We start from the raw sequence: 17,518 nt of genomic DNA, 5'->3' as shown, positions 1-17,518 counted from the left end.
CAGAGCTACTGTTCTACGGAATGAGGCACAGGCTTGAGCCTAGGCATTATTAAGGCAGCAAGAATAGCAGCTTGCCTTCCAATACCCACCTAGTGAGTTAGAGACCTCTCTGAAATTAATAAGGGGAAGGAGGGCTTGGCAGGGGACATCTTTAATACATCAAGTAGAAGGATGCCCAGATAGACAGGAGTACATAATGTTCCTATGCAGTCAAATATACTCTTTCCTTCAGGACTCCATTCTATAATAGATTAGCTTCTTTATCACAGCTCTGGGGAGCTCGCTGCTGTATCTCACTGCATGAGTCAATTCCCTGGAAGAGCCTGTATTTCTAAGCCGGAAAGTTAAAGAAGTGCCTGGATCTCTTGATGGCTAAGGCAGAGATTTGCTCTTAATGCCAATCCCTCTTACTGTTTCACTGGTAACAGGGTAACTGAAAAAAGAAGCATGTTCAAGGACACTGGTGTTTGCATTAAGAAAGCTTTATGCTAAAGTATGAACAGCATTCCCAATAAAACATGAAAAGATTTATATTGTATCTACAAAATTTAAGTCTTTGCTACAATAAATGCTATATTTCTTTCAAACAAGCCTAAAAAGGTAAGGAATGTCATGATCAATCCGTACATTCTCTTTGCAGCATAAGCCTGGAGACTTTGATGTTTAAATTGGACAATCATAGATGTGAATTTCCTGGTCATCTCCAACAGACACAATTTTTGAACCATTTCCATTGTATTTTACTCCCCAGACCTGTAAATTTAAAAAAAAAAAAAAAAAAAAAAAAGTTCTACAAATGCCTTTATTCTTTATAATATTTATGAAATGAACATCCTTATTTTCTCGTTATTCTGAATCTACAAAAACTGAGACGAGGATATTCTTGTACTTTCTAAATCAGTGAGAATGGAGGCTTTAACCAAGCACCTTCCAGTATTGCTATTTAATTAGCATTCCTGTCCCTTCCCATACTCCAAAAAAACCAAAAAAAAAATCATTTTTAAATACAGTACTAATCAAGATTATCTATAACCCTTTCAAAGAGTCAGAATCCCGAGGTAACCTGGTGCCAGGAAGATGGAAGTCATAAGAGACCAACATTTATGCTTCCAGGAAGAAAGAGGCCCCACAACTACCCCGAGATCACTGCCTATAGGGGAAATCACAAACTGTGCTCCTCAGCTGGCCCCTTGTGTCCACCCCCCACGGTCAATAATTCTCACTCTGTTATGAGTGGCCTATGGAGCCTGCTTGTCCCCAGGAGCTAGACAACATGATACTGTGGACCATAGATTTTTATTTGCTATGTGTTGAATTAACTGATTCACACCTCTTTCCCAGACAGAATTGATGTGGTTGGAGTTTCTCTAGTCAGGAGTAACTTTCTGATTATTAGGAGGTGATTTTGGGTGGTAAGCCTGTCACCCTACTCTGATTTTAGTGTTGGGATTGGGCTGCATGATGGCCTTTCACTCCAGCCTCTGAAACAGCACTGCAATGATCCATGCATACAAGGCAACACAGCTAGCCAGGACTTACTCCTTGAGTAAGATGTTTAAATCCAGGAGTGGAATATCAAGATTCAACCCCCTCAATTTTGTTGGAAACAATTTAAGGTGAAAAGTAAAAAGCATGAACAATGTTAGTTAACTTTAAGTTTCATTTCAAAGAGGAGAAATCTATAGGACCATCTAAAAATATTTAAAATGTATTAAAAGCCAATTTTATACTGTCATGGACATTTTATTTTTTTATGCTTAGTTCCCTAAGACCTTACAGTGTGGTTAGGACCAGCAGCCTTGGCCTCACCTGGGAGTCTGTTAGAAATGCAGAATCCCAGGCCCTGTGCCAGACCTAGTGAAGCAGCATCTGCATTTTAACTAGGTTCCCAGGGGATACAAGCACACATGAAAGACTGAGCAGTATTGCACTAGAACACCTTATTTCACATAGTCACCTTGGCAAAGACAAAGAGGCTTGTGAGAACAGTTTCCTTTTAAAGACTGAAACAAAAGTTATCAATACCACTAAAGCCAAAAAACTTGTAAGAATTTCCAGCTTCTATATTTAAAAAAAAAAAAAAAAATCACATCTCTTCTTTGGACAGTTCCAAAAATGACAAGTGATAAGCAATGGAATCTCCTGAAGACGAAGGTCGTTGGTGAGCCTGCCATGGCCCAGCAGCCCCCAGGAGAGGGCCCCAGACACCAGTTGCAGCAATTTCCAAAGATGGCATTTAAAGGCTGTGGGGCTAACACAATGTCTTCCGGCCTGTGTGGGGATATGCCTCGTGAGTTGCTAGGCTGACAGCACATCCCAGCCTCTGCACCCCAGACTGTGCACAGGAACTCTGGCTACATGGATGACTGAGCAGACACAGCAGCTCAGGCCCAGGCATCTACTGGCATCTACAGCTCAAGCAACAAGGTTAGGAAAAGAAAACCTCTTTGGTACGATGGTCAAACAACCCCAGCTATCTAAAGAGGAAATAGTAATGCCATACCTGATCCTGGTGATCAAAGAAAGTGTGAACACACGTCCTCGTTCCAACATCCCAAACTTTTACACTTTTGTCAGACGAACTATTTTAAAAAGTGAACATTAGTATTGGTTTGAAGTTGGAAGGACTTCGACCAAAAATCCTTTGATGACTTACATTCTTCTAACTTCAGACCCCCCAGCCCCCACGCCTCAGTACTGGAAATGGACAGGTATTGCATCATCACTGGGTGGCTTTCCCTCCTCACAGGGTAGCTGTTTTCCTGAAATTCTGATCTGCCTGGCCCTCATTTTAATTTTTCTCCAGGAGTCTCAGACACAGCTACCTATTTCCAGATGGGAGGGAGGCCTGTTAAAACTTCAAAACCAAGGCTCGCAGGAGGCCTCTAAAGCACTGTGCAATGCCTTCAAGTTGTCCATCTCCTGCTTTCCAACTGTCTTGGCCATCCCAGGGCTGACCAACACTGAGATCTATAAACAACATTTTACAAACATTTACATATTTTAAGTTACCATTGGAACACAAGTCTACCTTAGAGTCACTTTGGTAGAAGCCTCAATTTATAATGAAAAAACTAAGAGTTTAACTGTTTAAAAGGATTCCTTGTTGACTTTTGTTCTAGCTAAGGTCAACTAACTTCACTAAGTAAAAATTTTAAGAACTGCAGAAAACAAAGGCTAACTGAATAAAAAAGAGTCAAACATCTTTAAATGTTAAGGCAATCTATACAGGAAGACTGCCCTCATCTCCCCAGCATTTTAGAAACTGCTAAGAATCATTAAGTACCTGGAAACAAAGTGAGTGTCATCAGGACAGAACGCAACGTTCAGCACCCAGGAGGCATGGCCGCTCAGCGTGCCAGCCAAATTGGCATGTTGTCTGAAATGGGAAAGGTTCAAACAAAATTGAGATGTTAATTTCTAGAGTATAATCACCGAAGTAGAGAGTTTATTATTAACTCTGCCCATAAACTGGACCAAATCTGCTATCCTTATAATGACCATGAATACTGTATCACAAATTCCCCTTTCAATGAAGTAGCATTATGCATTAGAGACAAATTTTAATAGCAGCATTAACCCATAATGTGTTGATGCTACTAAGAGCCAAGAATAAAATCTTTAACAAGCAAAGAGCTGAAGCTCAAAATGAACAAAGAACTACACTATAGAGGCTTCGCAAGCCAACCCCTAAGATGAGGAAATTGAGAACCAAAGGGGCAAGGAAGCCGTCTCAGGAGAAGGGCAGGTTCAGACTCCTGCCTGCACCGGCAGCCTTTCCATATGGAGCCAGTGCTCCCAGTCCAAGGAGAGCGTCAAGATGTATTCATTATGACAGATGCAGCTTGGAGAGACTATTTTAAACCTAATCAAGAACAAGACAAGTCTAATTACAACAGCTATTTTCACTTTTTTAATAAAAATGAAACCCAATCACCTCTGGCAAGAGAACCACCATAAGGCCTAACTGAGGTCAGCAATTTTACCCCTGAACACAGAACCCAGCAGAGTGGAGCAGACCTCAGTTAGGGGCCAGGAGGCAGTCTCAGTGGGATACAGTGGGACCACGGGAGGGTAAGAAGTCCTGGGCCTTAGTAAAAAGATCAGTAGTTGCTAGGGGCTCAAGGTGGGAGGAAGGGATGATCTGGTAGAGCATGGGATTTTCAGGGCAGTGAAACTATTCTGCGTGATACTGTAGTTAGTGGTGACTACACGTCATTATATATTTGTTAAAACTCATGGAATGTACAACACAAAGAGTAAACCCTAATGTAAAATATGGACTTTAATTAATAATAATGCATCAATATTGGGTGAAAAAAACCAGTCTTGGGTCTTCATTCAGTACCACCTCCTTGGGCAAATCACCACCTCAGCTTGGGTTTCTCATGTGCAAAATGGGGACACTAATCTGTGCTGCTACCTCATTGGTTGCTGGGAGGATCCATAAAACAGTGGCAATGGAAATCATAAAGTCACAAATGTAAGGAGCTGCTGCATTTATACTGCCTCTGCCACTATCAGGCAAGTACAACTCTACAGAGGTATCTTTCCCTCTCGGCTGTAGCACCCTCATTCAGTTCTAATTCCAAAAACTGCAGTTAGAATTCTATGTCTAGCTGATCATCTTTTGCCATAAAAAACTGCATTTTAACCAGAAGTGGCTAGAAGGAGCAGTGTTCCTACTGTGAGGTTTAAACTCGCAAGCAACTATCACAGGCCCCTGAAAGAACACACACGGATGGTCAGGGTTGCAGTACGTGCAGGTGGAGGAGGTCTTGGCACCATGGCTAGGGTCGGAGTGTGATATGTACCTGCAGTGGATTAGAATGTCATGTTCAGGAGCAATGAGCCAGAGGCACGTCTGGCAGGGAGAGCTGACCGCAGCACTGAGTCACAGTATCAAGAACACAGATCCAACACATTACAGGGGATACCTCAGTAGGGAATAGGAGTCAGGGCTAAAGATGATGGGGGAAAACAAGAAGACAAGGGGGTCTGCACAGGTTTACAATGATGGCTGTGAATGAAAGAGGATGATTAACTTGCTTCTATACTCATAGTCAAAGGCCAAAACCAAAAACACTCCCATCTAGACCTGCAGCAGGCTCATAAACTGACTGTTTCCTAACTAGGGCAGAGGCATGTCTGCTAGAACAGCCCTACCCTTGAAAATGGATGCTCTAATTTTTTCCTGTCCCCAGGGGCCGGCTACAGCCCATGGCTCCATTTCCTCATCTGTATATTACTTACCTATCCCAAAGAATTTGAAATCAGTAAGCTCACAAAAATCAGGCTGCCTAAGAAAAAGTAGCAAGTATCTGATCCTACCAGGGAACCCATGCACATCCTCCTCCAAGCAGCCCTTGAGGACACACACTAAAAATGGGCGCTGAATGGGGGAGGACCGCCTGGGGAGTCAAGGTGTTTGATGTGACTTGAGCACAAGCCTTTACTAGGGCTGCTCCCTAGGGCCACTTGTAACAATAAGGGGACAAGACGGACATCAGTAGTAAGGGAGACACCTTGAATCTCGACAGGTAACTTACACATCATAGATCTTGATGTAGCCATCATCTGAAGCAGTGACAAGGAGCTGGGAGTCCGGGGAAAAGGTCAAGGAGCGAATGGGCATGGCATGGCCTGAAATTCATAAAGGCCCTTGTTAATCTGGTGAACCACTGCCTCCTCACTCAGCTTCCCACTGACAATGTCCCTTTTAATGATTACAAGCCACTGAGTTGAAATACCCAGGTGCTTCAGGCAGAAAAGCAAGAGTTCTGACTGGGCCTTTCATCTTAATGTTCTCGAAACATCCACATAACCCCAGTCTCTCCTCCTGGAGCCATTTCTTTTTAGTTCCCTTCCCTGCCCTCAGCATGCATTGCTTTAAAGAACTTCTCTACTACAAATATGGCCACACAAGGAAATATACATTGCTCCTGATTTGTAGGGTTGAACAAATTAAGATGTTATTTCCCTATCAAATCCTTTATTACAGTGTAAAGGATAAGCTATAGCAACGTGAGGAGGTAATAAAGTCACTTGATTAGAATTCAAAACCGCACGAAAGTATGTGTAATAAGGTCTCCCCCCAATCTACCCCTGTTCTTTAGCTACCCAGTCCTCCTTTCCAGAGGCCACCAGTGTGGACAGTGGGCACAATACTTTCATCCACCTTCAAATTATCAACAAAAAGTTGTTTTCAATCACAAAGTTCGTCAGAATCCAAAATGACAGAAATGAGACATTCATATAGCAAATAAATATTAACACACACATATATAATGTGATAGATTATGATATAATCAATAAAAAGTAAGTCTGTTCACCCAAACAAGCATTTAACACTGTTACAAGAATTAGTATGTCTAGGTTAAAACTACAGTGACAGGCCAGGTATGGTGGCTCATGTCTGTAATCCCAGCATTTTGGGAGGCCAAAGCGGGATGATCTCTTGAAGCCAGGAGTTGGAGACCAGTCTGGGAAACATAACAAGACCCCATCTCCTCAAAAAATTTAAAAACTAGCCAGACATCATGGTGTGCACCTGTAGTCCCAGCTACCCAGGAGGCTGAGGTGGGACGACCCCTTGAGCCCAGGAGTTCAAGGCTACAGTGAGCTATGATCACACCAATGCACTCTGGTCTGGGAGCAAGACCCTGTCTCTAAAAGGAAAAAAAAAAAACCTACAGTGACAAGATTAAAACCTGGAGGCATTTCAGTTTTCCAACTGAGATTGATATTTTGTAAATCTAATGCCCGTTTGCCATTTAATGGCATTTTAATGAAAGAATAATTCTTCCTTTGTGATTTGATAACCAAGTTTATAAAAATAAGATGATGATATATACCTTCCAGCGTATGCAGAAGTTTTCCAGTTGCAATATCAAAAATATTGATGATTCCATCTATGGCTCCACTGGCTAGGTATTTCCCATCAGGACTCTGTTCAGAGAACATATGGAAAAATTAGCACTTTCAGACCCCATGTTGTTAAGCTATCCCTACCAAACTCAAGCAAACCTCCTGCTGTCTACAGGTCTAACCAGCAACCTGGCAAACCACACCAGTGAGATAGTCTGCCTGACCAGACCAAGGCAGAATCTGTGCCAAGGACTGCAACAGGCTGGAAGGGCAAACTGAAAGAATCAGAAGGAGAAAAGAGAGCAATGTTTCCTTACATATGCAATACTAAGAATGAATTTTCCTCTTGTGTCCAAAGAATACTCCTTTTTCCCACTTTCCACACCAAAAATGTTCACTTTCCCGACATGAGTTCCTGTGGCCAGATACTGGGAATCAGGAGAAAAGGCCAAAGTCCAGGCATCCACTGAACAGAAAAAAGAAGGACAAAAATACAGTGTGAAAAGATTTGGCCTTAATTTTAAAAACTAAAGTTTTACCAAAAGACACATCTTTTTAAATTGGAGTAGCAGTGTCCTGATTCAGAAAATTACGTTGTAAAGACGCTAATTCTTTATCAAGTTTAGATTTAGTTTAAGGGTTTCTTAAATTTTTAATAAGAATAGGACAACATCAAGTGTTAGCAAGGATGTGGAGAAACCAGAACCTTCATACACTGGTGGGAATGTAAAATGGCACAGCCACTTTGAAAACCAGTTTGACAGTTTAAGTGAAAACAAACACCATAATATCCAGTAATTCTACTCCTAATGAAAACATATGTCCACACAAAGACTGGTACACTCATGGTCTTCGCTTCCTCCTACTTTCTCACTTCTCCATGACTGGGGATTGTCTCTCTTCTTTTTTTCTCTTCCTTTGTGGTGGTTCAGATTCTCCATGCATATTTTCAAGATAGGTAGAAACTAAGTATTCATTTTCCATACATTCATCAGACTCAAACTCATCTGAGGAGTTTTACCTTCAGATGAATTTAGCTGCTCTTTAGCTGTCAATAGCAATGCTTGCTTTTGTTACTGGACCAAATAACTGTTGGCTGTTTAATGGCCTTGTCTAGTTTTATGCAGAGTCCTATCCAAAAAGAAAATAAACCCAACTTTCAGACTCCATTCTTCTATCTTTTTTTTTTTTTTTTGAGATTGAGTCTCGCTCTGTCACCCAGGCCAGAATGCGGTGGTATAATCTTGAGTTCAAGCTATTCTCCTGCCTCAGCTTCCCGAGTAGCTGGGACTACAGGTGCACACGACCACGTCCAGATGTCCAGCTAATTTTTTGTATGTTTTAGTAGAAATGGGGTTTCACCATGTTGGCCAGGCTGATCTTGAATTCCTGATCTCAAGTGATCCACCCGCCTCAGCCCCTCAAAGTGTTGAGATTACAGGCATGAGCCGCCACCACCACGCCTGGCCTCTTCTGTCTTTTTCATTCATAACAGTAACTTTTAAAACCTTGCCACACTTGGACAACACCCAGTAAAAGGTACTGTTTATCAGGGAAAGTGAGCTGGATACATACGCCATCCTTTTACTTGGAACCAATCCAGCAATGATTTCTTCAGCTGCCTCGTGCCCAGGGCTGCAACCAGCATGCAATGACACCAGCATTATGACCCCTAGGAAAGCTTAGGTGCCCAAGATGAAAAGGTAGAAACAGTTCTGCCTCTTCCTCTTTTCTTAAGACCATACTTATATATTAGAGTTTTAATGGACTTTGCAGGATAGTTTGGGGACCCAAGTCCTCTGTAAGTAACTTAAGCAGAGTAAGGGCACATGTAAAGACAACCATGTGGGGAGTCAGGGTACGTCTGGGTAGCTTTTTCCAAATATATATCCCACCCCACGTACTCCGAACACTATGATTCAGTGGATCCAAAATATGGACTGGGTATGCATATTCTTAAAAGAGCTCCAGTGGTAAGAATTACAGACAAGAAATATTGCTTCTGAGGGAAAATGCACTCAGTTTCCAGACAACCCAGCCTCTTTAAAAACTCTGGAACCATCATTATTTCCAATACAGGAAAAGCCTAGAGTGGCTACTGAGCATAACTCGTGGGAGGTGAATCCATCCAGGGCATCAATCAGGACACTGTGTTCATGGAACACCTAAGCAGCTCTTCTATCATCAACCCACAAAGGGGTGTGCCACAGAATGCCAGGCTATTCGCACCCTCTAGCGGTTACCACCCGTTCTGGCACAGCAGGTTCTGCTGGGGAAAGTTGTGCAGCCATTTATAAGTAAATGTGAAGCTCAAAAGAATCCTGAAATGTCCTCTGTGCTCCACATTAGTCAGCCTATGACATCATTGACTTCCGTCATCTCAGATGATGTTTACCAAGGCTGATGGACAAGATTATGGACAGTACTTAAAACAAAAAAATCGATGTTTCTTAAAAGTTTCATATGTATCACATACCAGGAATCACACCCTTTAATCAAAATGAGTAGAGATGACCATGATACACATCTATAAGGACCCCATGCTTTACATTCTAGGCTTCCATAAGGCAGTGAATGAATCAGCTCAGAATATGGTAAATAGAGAACCTCTGGAAAACACAAAATACAGGTCAACAACCCCAAACCAGCAGTTCTGAAATCCAAAAAGCTCCGGAAACTACTAGCTTTTTCCACAGGTTTACTACCAAAATTCATTTGGCAGCAAAATCTAAGCTGAATTGACACAGGGCTATTTATAGCCTTTATTTATCTCACTTAGTGTAAATACTCACGTTTAGTTGCAGAGTGTTTCATTAGAGTGCTGTTTCCAGCCCCACTGAAGGTATTATGTGAAATACAGTTCATGCACCCATTATCATCCCTCTCAAAACCAAAAAATTCTGAGCTATAAAACACATCTATCCCTAAAGATTTTGGAAAAGAAATCATGAGCCTCCATTATCTCCCCTACAAGTAAAACTCTTACCAGGTCCTGCATCTATGGACTTTATCTGTTTGCCATTTTCCAAGTCCCAAAGACGAATATGAGCATCAAGAGAGCTGGATGCAGCAATGGGCAGGGTGTGGCTGATGTCCACAGACACCACTCCCAGCTGATGTCCCTCCAGACTCCACTGTAGGTCCAGCCTCTCATCACGCCTTCAACAGGGGACAGAGAAATGGATTTCTTCACACAGAACACACTTTACCTGGCATGTGAAATTCTGGGTCCCTGTGACTATGCAATACCAATGGTCTATGAAATACAGAATCAGAGAAGAGTTAATGAGCTACAGAACACCAAATGCTGCCAGGTTTTCAATGTAGGACTTTAAGATTTTTTTTTTAAACTTTAGGGCTTTAATACAGAGTAACAGGAAAACAAGTGGGAAAAAGAAGCTGCTGTTTTATACCACCAGATTGCTATAGATTTCTTGCCTAGAAAAAAGTATTTCCCAGACTGCAACTGGCGAGTTCAGAAGCAAAACCTCAGCCCCCAATTTTCCAAGGCTGTATGTTAGGGGAGAGGTACTCACCATTTCCAGACCTTCACCAGGTCATCCAGGGAGCCTGTGACCACTGTCTCAGAGTTTTCCTTCTTGTTTGTCCCCCAAGCAACTGACCAAATGGCATCATCATGGGCTAGAATGGAAAGTAAAGTCTTCTTGCATATGACTTAATGAAGCTGAAATACTGTTCAACAATTGTAAGGTAACGTTTATTTGTATTTGCTTTACTATTTTACAAAGTGCTTTCCTATACAGCTTTTATTGAAATTTTGGGGCCACATATGAAAATTGGAGGTTCTGAAGAAGCTACTTGCCCTAAATCTCATGTTTACCAGATGGGATGGTAGCACTTTGGACTCTAAATCCAGTGCCCTTTCTTTTAGCATGTTATCTGGTATATAGGAGTCTACAATGGCTATCACTTGGCTAAAACAAGTAAAACCAGTGGGAAAGACCCCCTCCTACCAAGAAAAGACCTAAATCCAGTAACAGATACTCCGTAAAGATCTTTGGAAACTAGTAGGCAGTTCAATTCTAAACAGTATAGATCTAAAAGAAAATACCTAATGTAGCCTCCATATATTAAGTTGCCTTTCCCCACAAGTATCTTTATTATGGTTAATGGGCCAATTATTACAACAATCCTAAGAAGTGGGTACTATTAATATCCTCATTTTATAGACAAGGAATGAGAGGTGCTAGCATTCAAATCCAATCGCTATTAATTAAAGTCTACCTTAAATCTAAGTCTGTAAGCTGCAGGTTTGGTAGGCCACACCATTGTATGTGCAGACCTGGTGTGGATGTAAAAATGTGACAAGTGCACATGGAGGCTTTACCCCTGCCTGGCAACAATTCTCCAGTGATACCTTCCCAAAATATGAATATAAAGGCATTAAACTTAAACAGCTGTGCATTACAGACAGAGTTGTGGCTTCCATTTCAAACCCCACCTAACTCAAGCCTGCTAACTTGCCACCTGGATGACAATAGCTACATATAAGGTAGTTGACTGGCATGCCCAATTAGCCTACTAGTTACTTACACTAGCTAACCTGGATGATGCTGTTGGCTTAAATGTCAAACTACCTACATGTCACTACTTAGAGAGGAAAAGCTCTGATTAGGTATTCCACAAATTCCTTAGGCCTTCCTAAACTCATCGAGGCTATAGTGAAGAAATGAGATGGGTGAGTAGCCCATGCACAGACATGACTCCTTTTTGGGTACAAAGCTCTGGACCACTGGTTAGCTACAATCCCAGCCCACTCTGACCTGCGGCCTGCTCTCCCATCCCTGCCACTGCCACTGCTGCACAGCTCCCAGCCCTCCCCATGCACTCAGTGGCCTCAAAAGAAATTCATCTCACTATTATAGGCATCACTTTCATTAAGGGCCAAAGCAAGTTCTGAGTTCAGAAAAAGGCTCACGTTCACCTCCCCAGATGAGCCGGCATTAACAGAGTTTTGAGGCTCAAAGCATTTCCTTCTTCCACCTCGCCAGCTGGGAAGCTCGGTCATGTCTTCCTCAGGTGGGAAAATTTTCCTCAGCCTGGAAGCCTCCAACCTATCATGATGACTGCTTTTTTTTTTTAGTTGGTTGTTCAGGTTTTTGTTGTTGTTTGTTTTTTAAGAGTATTTGTTTTCAGCTGCCAATTCTTCCGCAAAGTGAGTATACTTGAAAACTGCATGTCTGGTCAGCACGACAAAAGTCTTAAAGAAACCAGGGACAACAGTATTTTTCACAGATGAATTGCTTAAACAGGCAAGCTACTTACCTTGCTCTTGTTTGAAGAGAATACCATACTAAAAAAAGAACAGAAGCCACATTAAACCCATGGTCAGATTTCAGATGTCTCACATTGCCTCCAGAAAGCACTCCTCCCCAAGTAGATAGAGTCACTACAGTGTTAGCTACTTCCTCTGCTGTCAACCTGGCCATCCTACAAGCTCCTTGATCCCCACTCACGCAAGATTTGTACAGTCCTATCAGAAAAAAATTATTAAAGAAACTGACACTCTCTCCCTCTTCCTACTACCCACACTCACCCAACAAGAGACCAATAAATTATGTTTTCTTTTTCTGTTCTGCTCACCAAGGAAGCTCAGAGTCCAGTTTGCAGCTTAAATTTTGCAGCTGCATAAGGGCACACAGCATGCATAACAGTCTATTAACTTTGTCCCTAATCTTATTACAAAGATCTGTTTCTCCTGTTCTATCTTCTATTCTGATCTTGCTGTTTTTTTCTTTTGTACAACATCTTTTAAGCTTCTTCTATTACTCACTAAACTGTGGTAAAGACTTAGAGGAACCAGTTCTCCTCCTAGTATTTGCATTTTACTAGTCCCACCTAACACTGTGGTAACTAGGCGACTAGGTACCCAGGGTCATCGAGCTCTTTAGGAGCAGGGCAAGAATAAGATGCTACTTTCTTGACTACACATCCAGAAAACCTACTGGACTTGAACTTGGCAAAGAGACCAACTGATGTTCCTCCCTTCAACACGGGCCTTACCTGGTTGGTCATTTCCTTAACCAAGGATCAAGGGCAAAAGGCCAGACAGTTCTGTGGAAACAACACCAGGATTTCAGTGAGGGGTGTCATCAGGATAGAAGGGCACACAGGAAGTTCCCCTTGACCAAGAAAATAAGGCAACTCTTTATTATGAAGTTGTTCTGACACCCTTCTATGGATCAGTCCCTGGAACCTCCTTCACACTCCCTACCAGGTGGTATGATCTTTTTTCTTCCTCTGAACCTAGGGACTCAACTAACAGCAAACCCCATCCCATGGTTTCTTCACCTCAAGTGTGACTACAGAGAGTAACCAGTCTCTGTCCTTTGCTGCTTTTTAAAGAGAAGAAAATCACTTCTCCTTTTAATATTAAATATTATTTATTAAAAACAAACAAGGGGAAATCCAAAGATGGTAAAGTTCTTATGTTACACGCAAAGGTCTCAACCAAAAATGCCTTTAAGAGCCAATAGTCAGGTAAATAAGGGCAGAGGCTGGAGGGAGACACGGTGTCAAGAGATTGAGACCATCCTGGCCGACATGGTGAAACCATGACTCTACTAAAAATACAAAAATTAGCTGGGCGTAGTGGCGCGCACCTGTAGTCCCAGCTACTTGGGAGGCTGAGGCAGGAGAATCACTTGAACCTAGGAGGCGGAGGTTGCAGCGAGCCAAGATCGTGCTACTGCACTCCAGCCTGGGTGACAGAGCAAGACTCCATCTAAAAAAAAAAAAAAAAAAAGCCGGGCACGGTGGCTCACATTTGTAATCCCAGCACTTTGGGAGGCCGAGGTAGGCGGATCATGAGGTCAGGAGATCAAGACCGTCCTGGCTAACACAGTGAAACCCCATCTCTACTAAAAATACAGAAGAAAAAAAAAAAAATTAGCCGGGCGTGGTAGTGGGCGCCTATAGTCCCAGCTACTCGGGAGGCTGAGGCAGGAGAATGGCGGGAACCCAGGAGGCGGAGCTTGCAGTGAGCCGAGATCGCGCCACTGCACTCCAGCCTGGGTGACACAGCAAGACTCCGTCTCAAAAAAAAAAAAAAAAAAATAGATCTAATTTATCAGGCTACATTAAGGGCTAATGGTTCTTATTTCTTTGTGTGTGCCATAGACTCCCTTTAGTGGCCTTTTTTTTTTTTTTTTTCAAGATAGGGTCTCGCTCCATCACCCAGACTGGAGTGCAGTGGTGCAATCATGGCTCATTGCAGCTTCAACCTCCCAGGCCAAGTCTTCTCCCACCTCAGCCCCCTGAGTGGCTGGGACTACAGGTGCGTGCCATGCCTGGATATTTTAATTTTTTATAGAGATGGGGGTCTCCCTATGTTGTCTAGGCTGGTCTTGAACTCCTGGGCTCAAGTGATCCTCCTGTCTGGGCCTCCCAAAGTGCTGGGATTACAGGTGTGAGCCACCAGACTCTGGCTCAGGATGTCTTTACAGAAAATACACAGGTTTAGAAATGAAACCAATTACAGTAGGTTCTCATTATTCACAACAATTATGTTCTAAGAAGTTGCTACAGACACTAAATTATCCAATAGAGAACCACTGTTCCTTGGGAAACCGGTTCCTGAAAGCCTCTGGGCACATTCTTGTCAACCAATCAATATATAATCATGTTTTATGTGTGTTTATGTTTAAAGGCACTTACTGAATATACATTAGTAATTCATTAATATTGAACTCATACCTAAGCAAAGCTTATCTAACACACATATTTTCTCCTTAAGACAAATCACAGACTTCTTGCATTTAGAAACACTTCAGCACAATGCTTGGGGGCTATCTCAAACAGTGGAATCACCAACAAAAAGCACAGAGAAAAACGTAGCACCAAAGACTGCAAAAATGACATTTGCTTACAATATGAGAGCTGACAAGAAGGCAGTGTCACCTTGTTTGACTTCAGCTGAGAACATGCGCATCTAGCGACTAAAATTTTTATGTGAAAAAAAGTCATGTCTTCCAAAGACCACAAAAGCATTTTAAGTATTAATGTGGGGGCTACAGATAAATTTTATTGAGTACGTGAATTCATAAATACAGAATCCACAAATAATGAGGATAGACTATATACTAAAATTTTATTAAAATACAAAAACATATGTGCTTCTTTATTGGTTCATTATATATGCAATCTAGAAGCAAATTTAATAACTACCCTAATTTCAAAGTTGTAAATGAGCTTACACAATACCGTGATATGAAAATATCTGTAATTTATATTCATAACAAAGTCACACTGCTAATAATGTGATTTATTGCCTACATTCATAGTGGAAGAAAATGCTAAATTTCAGTTGGAGGTTAGGAAACAAAGATGCAATTTTTCCTCTCATCCAAGTTCACGGCCCTCGCAGTTCTACCCACTGTCAGTTTAAGGGACCATACAGTTAAGGCATCCAGGTTCAGGTTACTTTCTTTAAATCTGCCAGCCCAAAAAGCTGCCGAAGGTTTTCCAATAACAGAAAATCAAACACACAATTTATAACTAATCCTTGCCTATGAAGATCTCAAATTGGTAATGTTTTGTTTTGGTTTTGTAAAGACAAGGTCTTATTATGTTGCCCAGGCTGGTATCGAACTCCTGGCCTCAAGCTATCCTCTTGTCCTGGCCTTCCAAAGTGCTGGGATTACAGACAGATTGGTAGTGTTTTATTCATTTGTGACCCATGAACAGGGTTCTTTCAGCCCAGGGTAGGAAAGACAGGAAAGCGCTCGAGCCAGTTTGGCTAATGGGAATGGTATTCAACCTCTGCTTGAGCACAGCCTTCTGCCTGCTGAAGCACAGGCTTGTCCTCTTCCCTGTCATTCTGGGCCTCACATTTGGCAATGGATAGAAACAAAAAAAGAAGTAAGGCTTGCGGTAAGTCAACCTCCAAAAACCCGGGTTCCAAAAGACAAGGGTATGATTCTATCAATGAGTGCACATTTGAGGATGTACAATGAATCCGGTCCTATTTTAAGTAACACACAAAGATTAGCTCACTGAAACCTCATAACCCCATTTACTAGGTACAGTAGTTCTTTAGCTGAGGTTTTGATTTCCACAGTTCCAGAGGTCAACCATAGTCCAAAAATAGGTGAGTAGTGTGCAGTAAGGTATTTTGAGAGAGACCACATTCACATACATTTTATTACACTGTTATAATTCTATTTTATTATTGTTGTTAATCTCTTACTGTGCCTAATTTACGAATTAAACTAAGTAATCATAGGTATGTATGTGTAACCTGTATGAGAAAAAACATAGTATAGATGCTTCTCAACTTACAATGGGGCTACTTCCCAATAAACCTATGTAAGTTGAAAAATTTTACATAGGTAAACCACGGTAAGTGGTCAGGGTCCACGGTAAGTCAGTCAGGGTCCTTCACTACCCAAGATTTCAAACATCCACTGGAACGTACACCTCGCACCATTTTCTTATTATCAGTTCCACTTTTCTAATAAGAAAATGGAGGCTTAGAAGCGGTTAAGGAAGCCCCCAAGGGACACTATAAGGTGGATACAATCTATAGTATATGCTACCAAGATACATTACCTCTTACTTCAGGGTCTTATGAAGGTCAGAGCTAAAAGACTTTAGACCTTAGACCTCTCCTGCCATCTTCTCTCTTTGGGAAACTTTTCCCTAATTTTCCCAGGCAGAATTCATCACTGGCTCAGTGTTTCCAAGGAACACTACAGATGCCTCGATGAAACTACTCAGGCAAGTCAACAGCCCACAGTATTGCACGGTACTTGGCGTAAAGCGAACCCAGCCTCTGTCTGTACCCGTCCAGTGATGTCCGTATCTGTCCAGCACGCTACCTAAGAAGACAAGCGTGGCCCACTACTGGAAAACTTCGGTTAATACCGTCCTCCCACCTACGGATAACTGATCTCCTCCGCAGAGAAACCAGCCCTAATCTCGGTGCTGCCCAGAACATCCTCAGGACGCAAAAGGAGGCCACCTACGGGCCTCCCCCTCTCCCCTCAGGCCCCGTACACCGAGGGACAGCCAGGGCAAATGGAGTCACGGAAGCCACCCTCAGGTCCCAGGGCCTGCAGCATCCCTGAACGGACCTGCTTACAGGCAGCATCGGGCCCAACCTCGCTCACCCGCCCTCTGGCCTGGACCGTCAACTGCCCTAATGACCGCCATCCCCAACGGCCCTGCGCTCCAACTCACCACTGCACTGCCAGCCTGCACGTCGGAAGCCGGTCTCAGCGCGACTGCGACGCGCAAAGATGAGCTAACGAGGGGGCGGGGCATTACGCCGGCCCCGCCCCCACGGCGCGGAGCACGCCGCAGCGCCCCCTGCCGTCGCTACGCCGGGTGCGGGGCAGATGCCGAGGGCGAGTGGGCGGAGAGAGGAGGGAGGAAGCCACGCCCTGCTTCCAGAGGCGTGGTAGCTGGAAATTTGCTCCCGGAAGCGCAGACGTTTAGCTTCCGGCAACTGCAGGTTTAGGGGCTTGTGTTGAAATTTCATTGCAAAATAAATTTGTTGCTAAAATAAATTCAGTGAAATCGAGCTTTGTCTTTCAAACTGCTAGTCATGACCCATTAGCGTGACAGATATCAGTTTAATAGGTTGTCACTGGCATTTTTTTTTTTTTGGAGGGCCAGGCAGAGTGGCTCA

General features: G+C 42.7%; 1 protein-coding gene across 7 annotated transcripts; it reads right to left on the bottom strand.

The window, feature by feature from the left end:
• Positions 1-461: 461 nt before the first annotated feature.
• Positions 462-17,296, bottom strand: WDR61 (WD repeat domain 61). 7 transcript variants are annotated; one of them, XM_003901266.5, is made up of 11 exons: positions 17,068-17,296; positions 12,892-12,942; positions 12,154-12,181; positions 10,404-10,509; positions 9,854-10,026; positions 7,185-7,333; positions 6,855-6,948; positions 5,550-5,643; positions 3,287-3,379; positions 2,504-2,582; positions 462-753 (listed from the first exon to the last, which is right to left on the bottom strand). In XM_003901266.5, the coding sequence occupies exons 2-11, from the start codon at positions 12,901-12,903 to the stop codon at positions 664-666; spliced, it is 918 nt and encodes a 305-aa protein (XP_003901315.1). In that variant the 5' UTR covers positions 12,904-12,942; positions 17,068-17,296; the 3' UTR covers positions 462-663. The 7 variants fall into 7 exon arrangements, with proteins under 7 accessions (XP_003901315.1, XP_009208984.1, XP_003901316.1 ...); XM_009210720.3 differs by having other exon boundaries at positions 10,404-10,528; positions 17,068-17,149; XM_003901267.5 differs by having other exon boundaries at positions 16,962-17,110.
• Positions 17,297-17,518: the final 222 nt, after the last annotated feature.

This window comes from Papio anubis, chromosome 7 (genome assembly GCF_008728515.1).
Source record: "Papio anubis isolate 15944 chromosome 7, Panubis1.0, whole genome shotgun sequence".
In the NCBI taxonomy this organism is placed as follows: Eukaryota; Metazoa; Chordata; class Mammalia; order Primates; family Cercopithecidae; genus Papio; species Papio anubis.
This window is presented reverse-complemented; position numbering and strand designations above follow the sequence as displayed.